The sequence below is a fragment of the Artemia sp. Qi Xiang Cuo genome, chromosome 3 (genome assembly GCF_049724085.1).
Source record: "Artemia sp. Qi Xiang Cuo chromosome 3, ASM4972408v1, whole genome shotgun sequence".
Taxonomy (NCBI): Eukaryota; Metazoa; Arthropoda; class Branchiopoda; order Anostraca; family Artemiidae; genus Artemia; species Artemia sp. Qi Xiang Cuo.
This window is the reverse complement of record NC_142796.1, coordinates 79,228,283-79,247,593: the sequence shown is the minus strand read 5'-3', so window position 1 is coordinate 79,247,593 and position 19,311 is coordinate 79,228,283. Positions and strand designations below refer to the sequence as shown.

General features: G+C 34.0%; 1 protein-coding gene across 1 annotated transcript; it reads left to right on the top strand.

Annotated features, from left to right (window-relative positions):
• Positions 1-6,870: 6,870 nt before the first annotated feature.
• LOC148954579 (G protein-coupled receptor kinase 1-like) lies at positions 6,871-18,848 on the top strand. Its single transcript, XM_089086350.1, has 3 exons — positions 6,871-6,928; positions 8,202-8,452; positions 13,540-18,848. The coding sequence occupies exons 1-3, from the start codon at positions 6,871-6,873 to the stop codon at positions 13,681-13,683; spliced, it is 453 nt and encodes a 150-aa protein (XP_088942476.1). The 3' UTR covers positions 13,684-18,848.
• The last annotated feature ends 463 nt before the right edge of the window (positions 18,849-19,311 follow it).

The following is a 19,311-nucleotide window of genomic DNA, read 5'->3' as shown; positions in this document are numbered from 1 at the left end:
GTAAGTATGGTATTGGTGAAAGTCGATATCCAAATAATTATTATTCAGTTGTCAAGGGCTTTTGTTATTTAGGCTATCAATGCACATTAGTATTTGATTCCATTTTTAAACTTAAGAAAACATTTAAGTGTTTTGGCACTTAAGTCAAGAATATTTAAAGTGTTTTTAAATGATTTGACTTTTGAACGGCTGACATTTAATTGGTGAAAAATGAACCTTTGAACTTAGGAACTTTGTAGACTGTCAGCGCTGTCAGAAATCTGGTACAGGAAATAAACAGAACTGTTTTGTTTTAAAAGTTTGAAATATCCTCTTGAACACTTCCTGCCCCCAAATATGGAACATAGCCTTCGTAACGTGGAAATCCAAGTCTAATGTTCAGGTTGATGTTGATGATAATGGGTGACAATCCATATAACGAAAATTCCGGTGACAAAGATCATATAAGAAAAGATCCAGTGTCGACAAAACCCCCCAGGGCCCTGAGATAGGCGTTGTAAGTTATGCCCTCGGGGAATATATTGGTCGTATGGAAGGGTTTATCCTATTAACTTTAAAGAGGACTCATTTGAAAGTAAATTGAAAGTTTTTGTTAACGTTTTCAGAGTCAAAAGAGATTGGAGGGCAACTAGCCCCCCCACGCCCTTTTTCTCCAAATCCATCCAATAAAATTTTGAGATGGCCATTAAGTTAAAAATTGCTCAAAAATTACATAACAAAAACTCAGGTGTCGTCACAACCCCCCAGAACCAGGCGTTTTAAGTTATGCCCTTGGGCATATATGGTTCTTATAAAACGGATGCTCGTATATATTTCAGAGAGGGCTCATTTGATTGGAAATTTAAAGTTCGAGCTCACTTTTAATAGTCAAAAGATATCCAAGGGCAACTAGCCCCCCCCCCCACGCCTTCTTTTTCCAAACCCATCTGACGAAAATTTTGAGACATTTTGTTAAAAATAGTTCAAAGGTCGGATAAGAAAAACTCAGGTGTCGATACAACCTCCCAGGGCCCAGGGGAAGGCGTTCTAAGTTATGCCCTAAGGGTATGTATGGCTCTTATGAAAGGGATGCTCGTATAAACCTCATAGAGGGCTCATTTGATTGGAAACTGAAAGTTCTAGTTCACTTTTTAAGAGTCAACAGAGTTGTAGGCGTTGTAAGTGTTGTCCTGGGGTCGTATATGGTTCTTATGAAAGGGTTGCTCGTATAAACTTCAGAGAACGCTCATTTGATTGGAAATTGAAAGTTGCAGTTCAATTTTCAAGAGTCAAAAGATATCCGAGGGCAACTAGCCCCCCCCCACGCCCTTTTTTCCCAAGCCCATCCGAAATTTTTTTTTTAAAATAGCCATTTCATTAAAAATAGTTCAAAGGTCAGATAAGAAAAACCCCTGTGTCGACGCAACCCCTCAGGGCCGGAGGCAGGCGTTGTAAGTAATGCTCTTGGGGTATATATAGTTCTTATGGAAGGGATGCTCATATAAACTTCGGAGAGGGCTCATTTTATTGGAATTTGAAAGTTCATGTTCACTTTTTAAGAGTCAAAAGAGATCGGAGGGCAACTAGCCCCCCCCCCATCCTTCAGTCCTAAATGCATCAGATAAAAATTTTGAGATAGATATTTTGTTAAAAATAGTTCAAAGTTCAGATAACAAAAAAATCCGGTGTCGGCACAAGCCCTTTTCCCCCAAATACATCTGCTAAAAATTTGAGGTAGCCATTTTGTTAAAAATATTTCAAAAATCATATAACAAAACCCCTACGTGTGATCATTTCGTTAAAAATACTTCAAAGGTCAGATAAGAAAAACTCCTGTGTCGACAACCCCCCCCCCCCAGGGCTCGTAGCAGGCATTGCAAGTATTTCTTCTGGGGGCATATATTGTTCTTATGGAAAGTATGCTCGTATAAGCTTCAGAGAGGGCTCATATGATTGGCAATTGAAAGGTTTCATTTCCTTTTTAAGAATCAAAAGAGATCAGAGGGCAACAATCCCCCCTCTCCACGCCTTATTTTCCTCAAACGCATCTGATAAGAATTTTGAGATAGCCATTTTTTTCAAGATAATTCACAGGTCAGGTTGTGTCTCCGGTGTCGTGTCTCCGGTGTCGACACAACCCCCAGAGGCCCGGGGAAGGCATTGTAAGCTATGCCCTGGGGCCGTATGTGGTTCTTATGAAAGGGATGCTCGTATAAACTTAAGACAGGGTTCATTTGGATGGAAATTAAAAGTTATAGTTCATTTTCTCAGAGTAAAAAAAGATTGGAGGGCAACTAGCCCCTGACGCCCTTCATGCCTTTGGGTTTATCGGATGGATAAACCCATCCGATAAAAATTTGAGGTGACCATTTTGTTAAAAATAGTTCAATCATCAGATAGTAAAACTCCGGGGTCGATACAGCCCCTCCTCCCAGGGTCCAGGGACAGGCGTTGTAAGTTATACTCTGGGGATACAAATGGTTCTTATAGAAGGGATGCTCGTGTAAACTTCAAAGAGGGCTCAATTGATTAAAATAGAAAGTTCTAGTTCACTTTTAAAGAGTCAACAGAGACCGAAGGTTAATTAGCCCCCTCTCCCCCCACGCCCTTTTTCTCCAAACCCATCCGATAAAAATTTTGATTTAGCCATTTTGTTAAAAATAGTTCAAACACTAGATAATAAAAACTCCGAGGTTGACACAAACCCATTTTTTTACTTTGATATTGTTACTTTGATACCAGTTTTGACACTTTGATGAACATTTGTTTGTTTTTTTTTTAAGTTTGATTTTGAAATAAGGAATTTTTAAAAACTTGAAACTTTTTCCAATAAAAAACGAACAAAAATTAATTTAAAAAAACTTTCCGAAAAATAAGCTTTTCAAAGAAAAGTAAAGGACATTTTAAACTTAAGCTCAGTAGATACAAATACCTGTTGAAATTCAAACTTAAAACGACCAGAAATTACTATTAAAATAAATGAAGCCCAAAACGGACAGAAATCAAATAAACAATCATAGCAAAAAGCATACAAGAAGTAATAATATAGATGAAAGAAATAGATCTTAAAGCGAGTAATGCTTAGATTGAACATGAAAATCAAGCTTAAAACGAAAAAAAATATTTTCCTATTGAAGTATAATTGAAACTTAATACGAACAAAAATTAGATAAGCAATCAGTGCCAACAAACATACAATAGATATTAATGTAAATTAATAAATAAATCTTAAAACGAGTGAAACCTAAAATGAATATGAAAATCAAGCTTGAAACGAACAAAAAATACTACAAACAAGAGTTTGGATATCACCTCCTTCTCTCACTGTAAAAGTCTAAAACCTATTGCGTCATTGGCGCTTTACTGAAAACTATATTTTTCTTGAACAGTCTTGGAAAGTATAATCAACATCAAATTGAATGTTTAACGTATAATGATCTTACCTTTTGAAAGATTCATCCTTTTTAGAGTTTATTTCACTATAATTTATTTTTATTTTCAATTCTATAAAAAATGGAAAAAAAAATATTTGTAATATAATTCGTTTTCAGTTAAGCGCCACAGACACAGTAGGCTTTTGGTTTTTATGTACAGTTAAGGAAGGAGGCAGTGTCCAAACACTTGTTTATAGTGAAACTGTATCCGTCTTGAACAACTTTAAAAAGAGCTAATAAATTAAACTGAATGTTTGATGTATAATGATGTTAATTGCTGAAAGCTCATCAGTTCCAAATTTTACTGTAATTTTAACGTTTGTTTTGAATATTAAGTACAAAGAAAATATTTGTCATAAAATTGGTTTTCAGTAAAGCGCCAATGACGCAGTAAGTTTTAGAATTTTACAGTGAGAGAAAGAGGTGAGACCCAAACTCTTGTTTGTAGTGATTTTTGTTCGTTTCAAGCTTGATTTGCATATTCAATTTAAGTGTCACTCGTTTTAAGTTTTATTTATTAATTTACATTAATATCTCTTGTATGTTTGTTTGCTTTGATTGTTTATTTAATTTCTGTTTGTTTTAAGTTTCATTTATACTTCAGTAGAAAAATATTTTTTTTCGTTTTAAGCTTGATTTTCATATTCAATCTAAGCATTATTCACCTAAAGATCTATTTATTCTTTTATATTATAGCTTGTTGTATGTTTTTTGCTATGATTGTTTATTTAATTTCTGTTCATTTTGGGTTTCATTTATTCTTTAATAGTAATTTCTGGTCGTTTTAAGTTTTAATTTTAAAAGGTATTTGTATCTGCTTAGCTTAAGTTTAAAATTGCCTTTACATTTCTTTTAAAAAATTATTTTTAGGAAAGTTTTTTTTAATTTACACCATAAAGTATTCATGATGCTTCAGATATTTCTGTCTTTATAAATGTAACTTCATATATATTTACATGTAACACCATATATTATATCACCATATATCGAGATTATTCCTAGAACGCTGTAAATAAATACATATACTAAATAAATACATATACCTAAAAAAGTAACTGCAAGATTCCGAGTTGACGCAGTCAAAACTAAGTGATAATTCATAATTACGGGAAAGAATAGATAGTCATTATCGAATACGTTCCCGTGAAGACTAATCTATAATTACTTGCAATGACAATGCCTTTTCCTTAGGTGATCCGTCCCCAGCGTCTCTTTGCCAAAATAATTCGTAATTATCAATTATAATTGTCGTACCATATGAGTTTACAAAGTCAGAATCCCAATCAAACTTTACTTTTACGTTATGACTGAAATTAATTAGCCACCTAAAGAGCCACAATACCACCTAAAAAAGTAAATGCAAGATTCCGAGTTGGCGCAATCAAAACTAAGTGGTAATTCATAATTAACTCACTAGCAATAGCGTTAGAAGTTGCCGTAATAAGTTGAAATTTGTAGCAAGAACAAAATCTTAGTTCAATTTTTAATTGGATGTTAAGTGTTGATGGTATGAGATGGCATCATTCGCCTTTAGAATTCTACTTTATTGTCTTGGTAACTGTCCATATCTCCTACCAATTACTAATCCGGAAACAATCACATGATACTATGCAACGTGCACCCGAGGCCTGAAAAATATCTCTTGTTATACTATCAGTAGGTTTCAGTCCTCACAAGAGAATATATGTGTTTTATTTTCTGTCGTTTGATAGGCTGTGCTGATAGATGTTTAATAACCTTGTTATTAAATATATTTAGATGTTAGATGACTTTTTAGATTGACTAATAACTAACTAATAGAATCTACTTTTTAGATGACTTAGATGTTTAATAAGTTTTTTTGCGTCTTCTTGCAGTCCTAGGCTTGGTCAGCTACTCGAGCTCTACCATAATTCAATTTTTTCTAATACCTGTGTTATTCTTGGTTTTTTACTTTTTTTTAAGCGGCTGTTTTTGCTGTTTTTGTATGGGCATGTTTTGTTTAACTCCGCCAGTTGCTGTATAATAATCTTAAATATGAAAAGAAAAACCCAGCGAAACATGTACTAAAGAATAATAAAAAAGAGATGGTCATTCCACTGACTGTACGGTAGTCAAGATCAGATCTCTTGAACGGAAATAAGAAGAATACTATTACTCCCCTCCCTATAAGTAAGCCTGGAATCAGGGATGGATCTAGAGGAGGGGGTGTCCCTTCCCAAGATTCATTTTGGCGCCTTCTTCTTGTTTTTGTTTCTTTTTTAACTCTTTTTTAAATAAAAATTGTCGATTGTGTCAATTATTGGCGCCCTTGTCACATTAGGCCCCCCAAAATTTTAATCTAGGTCCGCCTTAGTAAATTATGTAATGGTCATGTTTGTCAAAATAAAGCTTTTTCTTGAATTTGGAAAAAAAGAAGCACGAGTTAAAATAAATCAATTTTTTTTTAATGAAGGTACGCAACTTTTGCTTCAAAATTGCCAATAGACTCATTACAAGTTTGATTTATCTATCAATTTTCTATAATCTTCGGTGAAATAAAATCCAAGGGGGAAAATTGACGAAAATAAAGGTCGTTTGAAATAGTAAAGCTTGCTGAAAACATTCATATTATCTTTATTGGAAGCGACTGTCGAAGTGAGTAAACTGGTATATTATTTTGATGGTTTGACCTATCGCTCTCTGGTGAAATCCCAATTAGCATCTTTATCTGAAGATTAATTCATAAAAGTTGAACGCTTGGGTTATTTTGGCAAGGAGACGCTGAGGACGGATTACCTAAGGAAAAGGCGTTGTCATTGCAAGCAATTGTAGATTAGTCGTCACGGGAACGTATTCGATAATGACTATCTGTTTAATCTTTGATGTTGGAATCAGTTTCTCAGATGCCAAACTGATTGACTCTGTCCTTGAAATTTTTGCGAAGTATTGACAGATAGATTTGTGTACAGATAGGTTTTTGTAACGGAAAAGAGGGTATGTTCTGGGTGTCCAGACGATCGAAACGTTCAGGAACAGTTGTTTGGGACAAAGAATCAAAACATTTTGTTGTTGGAAGGGGTGGTAGGGGGCCTGAATTGGTCCAAAAGTTTTTTTTATTGCTGATCAGAAACCTATAACCGTGAGTCCTAGGGCTAAGAAGAACCCACTTTTGGGAGGTACTCCCCCCCCCTAAAAGAGATGCCAAAGAAGATAAAAAAAATCTTTCCCGTTTGGCTCAAAACTTATATCATGAAGTCCTAGGGCAAAAGTGACCAGAATACAAAGAGTTAAATTAACACTGCTCCCTCCGAAACGGGTCTCAACAAAGAGACAAAAAAGTTTTCTCCATCCACAGTGTATGGAAGGGAGGTCATAGAAACTTTAAAGGTGGCTCGTTTAATTAGAGCTAAGAAGTTCTAGTGTCTATTTTAAGCAACGAAAGGGATTGAAGGGCAACCAGCCATCATCTTGTGCTCTTGCGATACATAGTACTTCCATGATAGCAGATCAGAATTTTGAGATTGTTATTTTGTTTAGAAGAGTCGAAAGGTCTGGTAAGTATTCCTCCGGGACTGATATCAAACAGCCCCAGGGGCAATGCCCCTACATTACCTAAATTACCTGTTGTTCAGTGATTGTTTTAGTAGAAAAGTCAACCATTTTGGGTCTTTGCTGTCCAATCAGCTAGGAGATCTTAAGAGTCGTTTATTAGGCCAAGATTCCCAGAATTATCCAAGGGTATACTCTTGAAACAACAAGCGTATCTGAGTAAAACGAAAGAGGTTATGTGATTGGGGTATCAAGTTTAAACTTTCAGTAAGTGTTGAATGTGGAGGCAAGTAGATGTTGAATTATGCCTTGAGGGAGAGAGTAGAGCAAAATCAAAAGATAGTATTCGCATCCAGGTGGTTGAATTTGGGAGCGACTCGGAGTAGGGTTGGAATTTTCATATAGTCTTGAAGAGGAAAAGGAGGAGGGGTAGGACACTGTACAATCTAATATGTACAACTACTTCAATCCAGACATGAGCAAACTAAGATTGGGAGACCACATGACACCCTTCAAATTAGATATCAAATACAAATGTTCTTTTTAGCCAGTGTATGTCTATGAAATATTGAAAGGGCCGGGGTGGGGGGTGGGGTAGTAGACCAGTCATTCCCTTCTCTGGGAAGATTGAAATGGTTTCATTTGTTATATTAAAGATAATTCTGCATTAAGAGTATTTTTCTAAAATAGTATTTTACTTTGTTTAATTACTGTTTTATATTTTTTTTTCTCAGCACTTTAATTTTATTATTCTTAGCACTTTAATTTTTTTTTCATAATTAGTACCTGAAAAAGAAAAATTTGAGAGTATAATACCCTCATTCCCAATGTTTTTTTTACCTTGTTATTTGAGCTGTCTAAATCGAGGTAGCCAAAATAGGGTTGCATTAAATATCAGTTAGAAAAAAACTAGATACATTAAAACTTAATTAGCAAAACAAAAAACACGTGCTGAAATTCAGTTAGCAAAAAAAAAGATGCGTTAAAATATATTTAGCAAAAATAAGGTGTATAGATTTTGTTTAGCCAAAAATAAGATTCAAAAAAATTTAGTTAAGAAAATTCTAGATATTTTGTAATTTAGCTTTCGTGGTTTCTGATATGGGCTGTTGGTCAACGTGGTCAATGTCCTCGATCCTTAGACCTTTCTTCCCGGAGATTTTTTAGGCCGCAGATTCATTTCTGAAAGCGAATTGACCTAAGAGAACTGGATTGCGATTAGCCAAGAAGCTTTCCAACATTACTATTACCCTTTTTTTAATTTGTTTTTCTTTTCAGAGACTGACCTTAAATTGGATGGATATATGAAAAAATTAGCGGGCCCCTTTGCGTCATTTGGTTCAACGTGGCAAACACGCTACCTTAAACTTTATCCAAATCGATTAGAGCTACATCCTGACTCTTCAGGGAAAACTGAACTAGTTTTTATGGACCAAATTGAAGAAGTTGCACAAGATCCTGTTCAAATAAAGGGAGTACCCTGTCTTGTACTCAAACTTAAAGAGGGTCGGGTAGTGCTAACAAGTCAGGTAGTAGATTCTTTTAATATTTACATTATTATTATTATTTCTTGAATTATTATTTGCGTTGTCAAATAGTTGTGAGTATATATTTGATAATATTTTCAAGTTTTTAATTGAAAGCATAAACCTTATAAATGGCAGAGAAATAAACTTATTGAGAGTTTGTTTCAGGAGGCAAAGGGAGGATTGTTGCTAACAGCAAGACAGTTGTTAAGAAATAATTTTAAACAATGGAACATTATAGGTAGCTCTGACGAATCATGCAGTTTCAGATAAGATTAGGAAGCACAAGCCGATTGAAAGGGGAAAGCGAGGACTCTTCCTTGTTGCGATTCTTCGAACATCTAACTAGTTTCGCCAAATATTCACCTTTCGAATTTTTTCGAAGAGGAAGCGACAATTTTTTTGCATGGTCCCTTCTCCCAGCTTCACGGCAAATCAATTTTCATTATCCTAACTCAATTACTTTTTCTGAGATAGCAAAAAGCTCATCGTCTAGAATTCTACCCCAATTTTAAACCATCAAACAAATTCAGGTTTCAGAACAATACTACTTAGGTTAGAAATTAGAAAGATGAACAAAGAAGTTGTAAAAGTAAGAAACAAAGAACTAACTTCAGTAACCCATAGCAAGGTTCACTCAGAATTCACCCTCAACACCATGTAAATTTCTAGACATGAATTGAGAAAAAAAAATCTGTAAATTTTGGTTAGTTCCACAACCAAATACCTTCCCATCTACCCTCCCGGGCACACGCCCTCCCTAAATCAATTTTTTTTTTCAATTTGTATTATGCAGTTTTATAATCTAGGATGTCTGAAATGATGCGGACATATTTGGAAGATTATAGACTAGTTCTACAAATTTTTACCCTAGTTAGTGTGAAGTACTTATTACCAGTATGCTACCCTTCCCCCAGTGCCTTTATTGTCGTGCTATTGACTACCAGAAAGCAAAGTTTTTGTTTGGCTTTTTTTTTACATAAACACCTAAAGTTTTCGCTGTTTTTTGTTGAAAGGGGGGTATGTAGATGGCTCATTGATGATATTTAATTTTTGGTATTTAAAAATTATGCACTGAATTTGTAAATTTTCTAAGTAACATTTTTGTAAATGCGTTTTACAACGGTATATACTTCAGAAGAATTTGTGTCAAACTATGTTTATATATAGTCGAAATCATTAATTACGGGCCGTTAGATGGTACATTACCTTGTACCAATAGCTCTGTTTCCGGCCCTGACTTTAACCAGATTCAGTTAATGGTATTTAGTCGTAAGATGTTTTTGCTTAATCCAAGTTCTGATCAACTATGCCTTATCTGTAGCTTTTACCTAGAAACCAGACATAATTTTGATTTTTCTTTCTATTCCTTGAGAAAGCATATAACAATTGAATGTTTCTTAAATGCACATTTGAAATGCAGAATACGGTTATTTAAAAAAAAAACAAAAAAACATATTTTATTATGTTTCAGAGTAGGCCAAAGAGTTTTCTCTATCCCTTTACAAAGGTGCCATCTATACAATTAATAAGTAATTCATGATATTTAGCATGTTTCTGCATCACAAGGGCGGCTCATTCAGTTTACTTCACCTTAATCACTTTCTAGGGTTTGAAGGTGAAGGCAAGATGTCATTCATTGGAATTTTGTTCATATCACGCTTTTTTTCTACTTTCATTGTAGTTTCTTTAAGTTTGATATCTTACTATCAGAGCTATGCTAGTTTTAAATTTGCTCTTTATATTTTTTGAAGAATTGTAGTTTTTTTCCCCCTATTTGATCACAGGCAGCGCAATAGCGCTACATAATTTAAGGGCGACATTGGTTCAGTGTATTGTTTATTTAGTTTTTCCCAGGCAACTTCTTTTGGAAGGAGTTGGTATAGAAACTTTGAATTGGACTCATTCGATTGGATCATTCGATCCCTGTCTCCAAAAGACATCCGATCGAAATTTAGATTATTGGGAAAGGGGAAGGGGCATTTTTTATCATGGGTGTCCAAAAAGGCTAGGGGTATTAATGTGAAACTTCACGAGAATGTTGGGAGGGGGGACGTAAAATTAAATCAAAAGAAACTGTTTTCAGGTTGTCAAAAGAGTGTATTTAAGATATCTCAGGAACGGCTGAGGACATTAAATGAATTAAGATTCAGGGAATATTGAGGAAGGTGTTGAACTAAATTAAGAAACTATGTGTGTTCATGTTGTCAAAAGGGCATATCTACAATATTCCAAGAGCGGCAAGGGATATTAAGTTGGAACCTTCAGGGTATATTGAGGGGAATCATTGAACTAATGAAAAAAAACACTATTTGTATCCAGGTTGTCAAAATAGCGTGTATGCAATATTTCTGGAACGGCCAAGGTATTAAATTGAAACTTCTAAGGAATATTCAGAGACATCTTGAATTAAATCCAAAGACACTATATGCATCTAGGTGGTCAAAGGGGCGCATTTGCAATATATCAGGAACGGCTATGGGTCTTTCGTTGAAACTTTCAGGAAATCTTGAGGGGGGTGTTAAACTAAATTAAAAGACACTAAATCTATTCAGATGGTCAAAAGGGCGTACCTGCAATATCTAAGGAACTGGTAATGGTAATAAGTTGAAGCCATCAGGGGATGTGGAAGGGGATGCTGATCTAAAACAAAAGACACTATGTGCATTCAGTTTGCCCAAATAGGGTTTCTGCAACGCCTTTGGAACAGATAGCGGCATTAAGTTGAAACTTTCAGAGAATGTTATGGGGGATATCGAACTAAGTCAAAAGACATGACTTGCATCCAGATTGTCGAAACGGCGTTTCTGCAAAATTTTAGGAACAGCTTTTGATGTGAAATTGAAACTTTAGGGGAATACTGAAGGGGGTGTTGAACTAAATCTATAGACACTATATGCATCCTGGTTGTCAAAAGGCATATTTGTAATATCTGTAAATTTATTTATTTTAGACATAGAAGAGTAACGCCTGAGGTAACTATCTAACCATACAACTACAGAACTTTAAACAGGGTCGGTTATACTCGGGTACTCAGTTATAAGTAAGTGCAGTTAGCTGAAATGGTTTAAGGAAGGAAATTGACATGAGGGAATTTTATTTTACAGTTCAAAATAAGCTTCACTTTATCGTGATTAGGTTTAAGTGTCTTAACTGAGGAATCAATACTAAGTTCTACGGTAAGTTTACTGACATGTGCCAACCGCAAAATAGTTAAGTCATCTGCAACCTTGAAAATATTAGTATGCTCATAACACTATTATAAGTTATCACAATGATAACTGTTTCGAACTGTTTTAAAGAAGAATATAGGGCTCTCTATCAGATAGAAAACGGGCTAGATAACTCACTGAGTTTTTCTGCTTTATCAAGAAGAATTGAATGGCCCAGATTATCAAATACTTTTTAATATGGGGAAAAATACCTACGGCAAACCATCTGTTAGACTCTTTATAGTCGAAGCATCAATACAAGTTGACAGAACGTATTATATTCTGGCGTGAAGCCAAATTGGTGTGGGCTAATATATTCTTCTATATTTTGGTAAGGAAACTTTCTCAAACACTTTGGGAAAGTTGGTGTATTAAAAATGGGCCTAAGGTCCCAAACATCTTTAAGGGCATGTACTCGTATTTTAGGAACCAAAGAAATAAAAGCACATTTACAAGTAAATAGAAAGATACTGTCAACAGTATACTGGCTAAAAATGACAATTAAGTATAAGATAAGATAAGATTTATTGCTGAAAAATGGCTATCACAAGCCCAAATGGGCCGAATTCGCACTTTAGCGCCAAATACAGCGAAAAAAGAACAACAAAAACAAACAATCAAACAACAACAGAAAATTATAAAAGGATCAATGTAAAATACGTAAAAACTTTAAAAACAAAAGCAAAGTACAAAGTAAACTAATAAAATTAGAAGGCCAATGTCAAGTCAGCAAAAATGTCCCCCCCCCCCCAAAAAAAAAAAAACTCGTAAAATTAACAAGGGGATAAAGTAAAATTAAAACAAAAACATAAGTTAGTTGGTGACTAACAAACATAAATATAAAACCTCCAAATTTGCAAAATGGGCATTAAAATTAATAACTATGAGGTGTACTAATGAGGTATATTAAGTACAGGGCATTTTTTGATCAGCCTTTGCTGGGATTTCAAATGGGTCATTGGATTTTCTAGGGTCAAGACGTTCAAGTCTCCTCTAATTTCGGTGAATTTCGATTAATACTTTGTTCTCAACTGTGACGCTATCAGAAATCGATGAAAGTGGAGCATGACGTACAGATGTTGATGCGAAATAATTTTTAATAATGCTTGCACTGATGGAAACACATGTCAGTAATCCGATGGATAAGTGGAAGGTTCAAGATGAGATAATATACTATTTTTCAAAAATGCTTTCGCAAGCTCTGAAAGAGTCGACTTCGCCTCATGCGTCAGGTTCAAATCCGTCGAAACCTATCAAAATAATAATTTCAGAGTAAAATTTGATGAGATTACATATTTCCTAAAACAAGGTGTAGTCGAATAAGACATAAAGCATTGAAATATAGTTAAAAAAATTCCAAGTATTTAGATAGATAATTTAAAAAAGTAGAATTGGTTAAACCAGTCTTTACAGATCAAAAGTATAAAAAGGGGAAAACTGTTCACTATTTCGGAAACTTGGTGATCGAAGAATCTAAAGTGTTCCACACGTATCTCTGCAGGAAATTTACTGCGGTGAAACAAAAACACTAACAATACAATAACAAATAGTAACAATAACAATGTAATTGTTGTTATTGTGTAATCAGTAACTGCAATGTAACGGTCCCTGTAAATATCATAACCACTTTTTGTGACAGATACTGACGCTAGCTGTTTCTACTCCAATGAATTTCTTACGTAAATGCAGTGGTTTGTTGTTGTTGTTTTTTTTTTTTCAATTTGTAGTCTGCTATATCCATGTTGTATGATGTAGGATAAATGAATTATTTTTGGTAAAATTCGCCACAAATAATGGTAAAAAAAAAAAACATTTTCTTTAAAGAAGAATCAATCCTGAAAAGACTTTATAGACTTATATAATGCTTGTCCCTTGTAGGATTGCATAGCAATGAAAGAATGGTCCTTGGCATTACGATCTACTCAGAAATACTCTCAAGAAATCCTCTCATCTGTTGCCAAGAAAGCAGGTCGTCTTTACGGCACTGAGAACGTCACATCTCTCCGAAATGGAAACCAGTGATGAACAAAACCATTGACTTATCTTCAAATATAGTGTAAACGTTTAGATTTATTTAGAATTGGTGTACCAAAAGAATGGAATTGTTCTACTGTGCCAAGGTTTTAGTATGGTATTCTTCCTTAGCAGAAAACAAAAAAATTCGACAAAGGACTGGTGATGGCATATATTTTGAAAATGACTCATGATTAAAAACCTAACCAGGGCTGCCAGTGTTAACTTTTCGGTTTTTCATACGGAAAGTATACAAATTTGACTATGAAAAATATGAGCCATGGGTGTGTATTTAAAAGTTTTAAGTATACAATTGGGTGATAATGAATTAGAGCCAAAATTATCTCTAGAACAGTCGCAAGTTGTTGATAGTTGATTTCCAGAGCCGTTTTATTTTTAATGCTATAAAAGATTGGCAACCCTGGCTTTATCCTTGGAAGTGAAATTATCTAGTATTGACATGTGTTCGATGTTTCCCGGAGTGCAATCCAAATACTGTGGAAAAGTCATATTATTGGGATGTACTTCAGCCAATGGCATAGTTGACTAATAAGGAATAGACATTATGTACTTGAATTTAAGTTCAGTATTGATTTATTTTTTATAATTGGAAAACTGCTTTTTTAGAGATTGTTGTTGACTTAAACTTCATACGTAGGTTTTAAAAGGTATTACTTGGAAAACAGTTTGTTTCATGGCTTTATAAGATTTTCTTTGATAATGCAAAAGAGATATATAAAGACAATGTCTTGAGATGAAAGTTTGTGCAAGGAAGATTTGGGTGTCTTTCCAGCCTTTTGAAGCTAAACTATCAACCCTATGAACATGTAACTCATAGCTTTTTCTAATTTTTATTTCAAGTGGTTAGACGACATATTTTCATTTCTTTGTTCCTTTCTATTGTGAAACGTTTTAGAAGACTCCCGATATTCCCCTCGCAAAGATTTATTATCTCTCTCAAAGATATTATCTCTCTCAAATTTTGGTCTGCGGGCATCTTTTTTTCATATATATTTATAACACGCATCACATTTAGATGAAGAAATCCTCTTATTTTAGTTGTTAAACATGAAATTTCATTTAAATCTTTACAACACTTGAGATGTAACTACACTTTTGAACAGTAGTCAAGTTCAACCTATTTCTCTAAAATCTGTTTTCAAATGGTGTATACGGTATACGGTGAATTTATGTGAGTGAATGACTATGTGCATTAATATGTCATGCTTCAAATTTTGGAGTATACGTTTTAAGTCTTATAGTACAACTCGTATTCATTTTCCTGTAGAATTTTTGTTTTATCGTTTCTCTCTCGATTTACTCTCAAAAAAAGGAAGAAAAAAGACTTGCACGTCTGAAGTATTTTTTTAGTGCAATGATGCGTTGCTTTGACAGAATCAACTAAATCAAAAACAAAAATATTTCCGAATTTTTGCTTAAATTCTAGTTATTTTGGGTTCACTTGTTATCTTGAGACATCACTTATAACAGATGCCACCAGTCAGACTAGTATACTCCTAACCAGGGAATATAATTTGCCACAAATTTGCTTTTTTTAAATCTTGTTTCATTCTTTTATAGAATTGATAAGGTGGACTTTTGTAAAAATTAATCGGCCGAATTGACATTTTACTAGCCAAGGTCGGTAGGCTAGCCATCTGTGAAGACAGTACTGAAATTATGTAATGATTTATTAATTTGTAGCATTAATGCTGACGGGTTTTTTAGCTGAGGTAGAGCCAGTGTAATTAACTTACGCTAACGAGCGTAACTAACGAGCGTAACGTAGCGTACTGATCAACAGTGAAACTTCAGGCTTATTGAGGCAAATTGAATATTGGTTTAAAATTTTGTGTATGTGTAAATGACATATTATGATTGGTTGTTATTTTATTTTTATTTTTTTTCATTTTAAGTTTTAACTTTATTTTTAAATACCTATTCACTGATCAAGTCATCATAGAAAACTGGTTCTTATAGGAGTTCTTTGGAAACTTCTGGCTTCTTTTGTTTTCTTTTGATTTATTTGGTATTGTTTTCTTTTCATATGTATTCACATCAGATAGTACCTAAAGAAGATTGACTGTCTCAACACATTGTGTTCAAGGATAGAAAAGAATTGACTTGATTCACCATTATTCATAGAGCTACTGATCATACTGTCTCGATTAACTGACATCTACAAAAGCCCAAGCCATATCCGTTTATTTTTGCATCTTTCTTTAAATCGAAATGTTTGTAAACGCTTTCATACTACTCATTAGCTTCAAACTGTAATATCTCAAAATTCCTTTTTGTTTGGAATACGTAAACCAACATTAACCTTAAATATATGGTAGGTTGTGTCTAATACATGGGTGTCTTGTCTATGGACACAAGGAGTAGCTAAATAACACCAAATGAAGTACGGAGACAACACCGGTAAAGAATAACCCCATTTTAGTTCCCTTCATTTATTATGTTGTCAAAAAATATAAAAAAAAACACAGAAAGAAAAACCATAATATTTTTATTTCTTAATTAAAGGGAAACATTGTTTTCCTAATTTTTGGGAGAGCTAACGTATTTTTTTTTCTATTTGTTCCAGTGCAGTGGGACCCTCTTGGTCCAAGGATGTAATGATATAGGTATTGAGAAGATTAAAAAAAAGTCTGTTAGCTCTTTTGGACTCCCATTTTTATGGGGGGGCATGTCATCAAACAATTTTTTTTGTATATTAGGTTCCTCTTGGCCTTGGATCTGATGGCTGCTAATTTACAGTGGGAAGAAAGAAATAGTAAAAATATTTTTAGCCAAATCCAATAGGAAAAAACCTTTTGTCTCTTTATTCATCCTAATTGAAACGAGTTTCCTTTTAGAGTTATGTTTTGGAGGGTCAATGAAGCCTTTTGATGCTAAAGTCTAAAAAAATGTAAAGAAAAGATTTAATTCTTTTGGCTTCTCATTAATGGACATTTCTAGTAACTTTTGTATAGCAAGTATTAAATTTAAATTCGTCGGATTTTTTATGAATATTAAATAATTAATACCAAAGAAAAATTGTTTTATGAATGTTAATCACATTATTGTTAAATCAGATCAAATTTTGCGAAATTCCTATTTTGATAACAGGTCTCTCATATTCACTAAACGGAATCTGTTACATCGTAATGCTCATAATAAAAGGTTGTTTCCCTTTTTTGAAAGGAAACGGAAAGCGGCGAAAACTCGTCTAATTAATTCGATACATCAGCTCTAGCCTATTTGTAAAAGGATATTTACACTGTGGAAGATATTGTTCATTATTTTCCGTATCTTGCATTTTCGCCGTACATGGCCTTTTCATATTTCTGAGACGATCACAATACCGTTGTCTAAAGTGTTCTCAGATGAAAGAATAGGAGGTCAATATGGATTTGGACCTTCAAATGGAGTTGAACATATATTTTCCTGCTGATCCTCCCTTTGAGAACAGCTTAGCGAGTGGTTTTTGGCGAAAATGTCAGATAAGACTTTTAGGCTTGACGGCAAAGATAATGGGGATAAGAAAAAAATAAAGTATTTATATCGAGATCAAAGAATACCCAACATAATCGTATGTACTCTGCATCAAGGTGAAATCACTGTAACTCGACTTCTTTTTGTCCTTCTTCTTTCCATGGACAATGATATAGAATAATCCTACAAAAAATTTCAAAATGGCTGAAATTCCATCAGTGAAAAGATGAAAAAAATTCATAAAAGGTAATACTAACGGCTGATTAATGATATTTTCTCGCTACTCGGTTTGACACTATCTTTTATCTGTTGACCCTTAATTTCTGCTATTTATCTAACTTGAGTGTAGTTTTTTTTTTTTAATAGTTTAGTGTTATCTTTGATTTTATTGTTGATGCAGTTTGAGTTTTGGACCAGTTGAATGAAACCCAAATCTTTTACTTCTTCGTAAATAAATGCGAGCGCTAGCTACCACTTTCGTTTCTTGATAAAAAAAAATGTTACCTGTTAAAATCGTGCTTATGTTACGTAATTCAATTACAGCTCTCAAAACTACATTACTAATTGAAGAGTTGTAATTCTAAATATACAAATCGAAAAAGCAATTTCCAAATTTAACAACTAATTAAACGGAACTAACGCTGCACATTGGAATTAGATATGTTAGAGACAAATGTCAAACTTGAGATATTAATTTTCTGTTTAGGGGGATGACGCCTCTTCTCTACCCTGCCCTAGAACCCGTGTTTGGGCCTAGTTTTTTACATAAAAAACACGTTAATCAATTTTTACTGCACCCTAGTAAAAATAAAAACCTGCTGCACCCTATTTTGATATATTTTTATTTATCTAATATTATTCTAACTTCTGAGTGGGCTTATAAAGAAATAATTTGAATATGCTCCTTGGCTACCTTCTGTAGACTAAAAAGCATATGTAAAAAACCTACAGTTTTGGTATGAAGAATATATGAAAAAACTGCATATCCTACCTACCTAAGGCACATTCTAAATGTAGCCTACATAACTAACAATACTGTCAATTGTTACTTTCAATCAAAATACGCCACATCCTTATGCGCTGGAATTCGCCGCGCTGGTGAACAACCGCCCTCTATCTAGTCCTAGTCAAAGTATCTAACATGACAAAAAGTAAAAATCATAGATTTGGGGGGGGGGGGGTCATTTTTAATCTGATACAGTTAAAACTAATATTGCTGCTACTCCACCAGCTTCGTGACACCGTTTCCTATAAAAATGATCGGTCGAATTCGGCTTGAGCTGCCTTAAGGAAATAAAAATACTTCTATATCTTTATCACTGTGGGGCGGAATCGTAGGAGAAGCTCTTGCCTGATCTTAAAGGTTGTTGGCCTGCTTATGTGATCAATGCAAAAAAAGCCTATGCTTTAAAATAACCCGTGGTGTAGTTAACAAGTTTTAAATTGAGGCCCTAGTAGCCAGTTTGCTTGGGATTATTGGATTGAGGTGCCTTGGAAGGTCAAAGGTGGCCTTTTTTGGGAAAGAGGGGGGGAGGAGGCAATGGGCAATTACACTTCTCTAGATTTTAACAAATAAACTTTTTTGTATTTCATTTCATAGAATCGGAAAAAAACACTAAACATCCCTTCCCTCAGATTTATAGAATATATTTTTTTTGCATCTCCATCTTTTTTAATAAAAAAAAAAAACCACAAAAGAAAGTTCTAAAATTTTATTGTGAAACTACATTCGGTGTTTATTCCTCTTTTCATCTAGAAGACAAGTTCCAATTTCAACTTTTGTTATTTTTCCATACCTCTTGGGTACATATTTGTATGTCACTGTTTTTATCTAGTTTTCAATTTGAACTTTTAAACTTGGTTATGGATCCTTCAAGTAGTCAGTAATAGAACGTTCTACTCAATATGCCAGTTGTCGTTAAACTCTTAAAAATATTGCCTGTCACCCTAATTCTGAATTACCTCCACCTAAAAATTTTCTAAAAATTTGTAGTTTTTTGTTTGTTCAACATATTGCTTTAAATTTAATGGTAATTCAACCCACACTGGGAAATCGGTCTTTTTAAAAATGGTTACTTAACCTTGGAAACCATTACTGTTTACCTTCCCCCTTTTTCAAGTACGAACAAATTGTAGATGAATTCTTGATTGTTCTGTCCT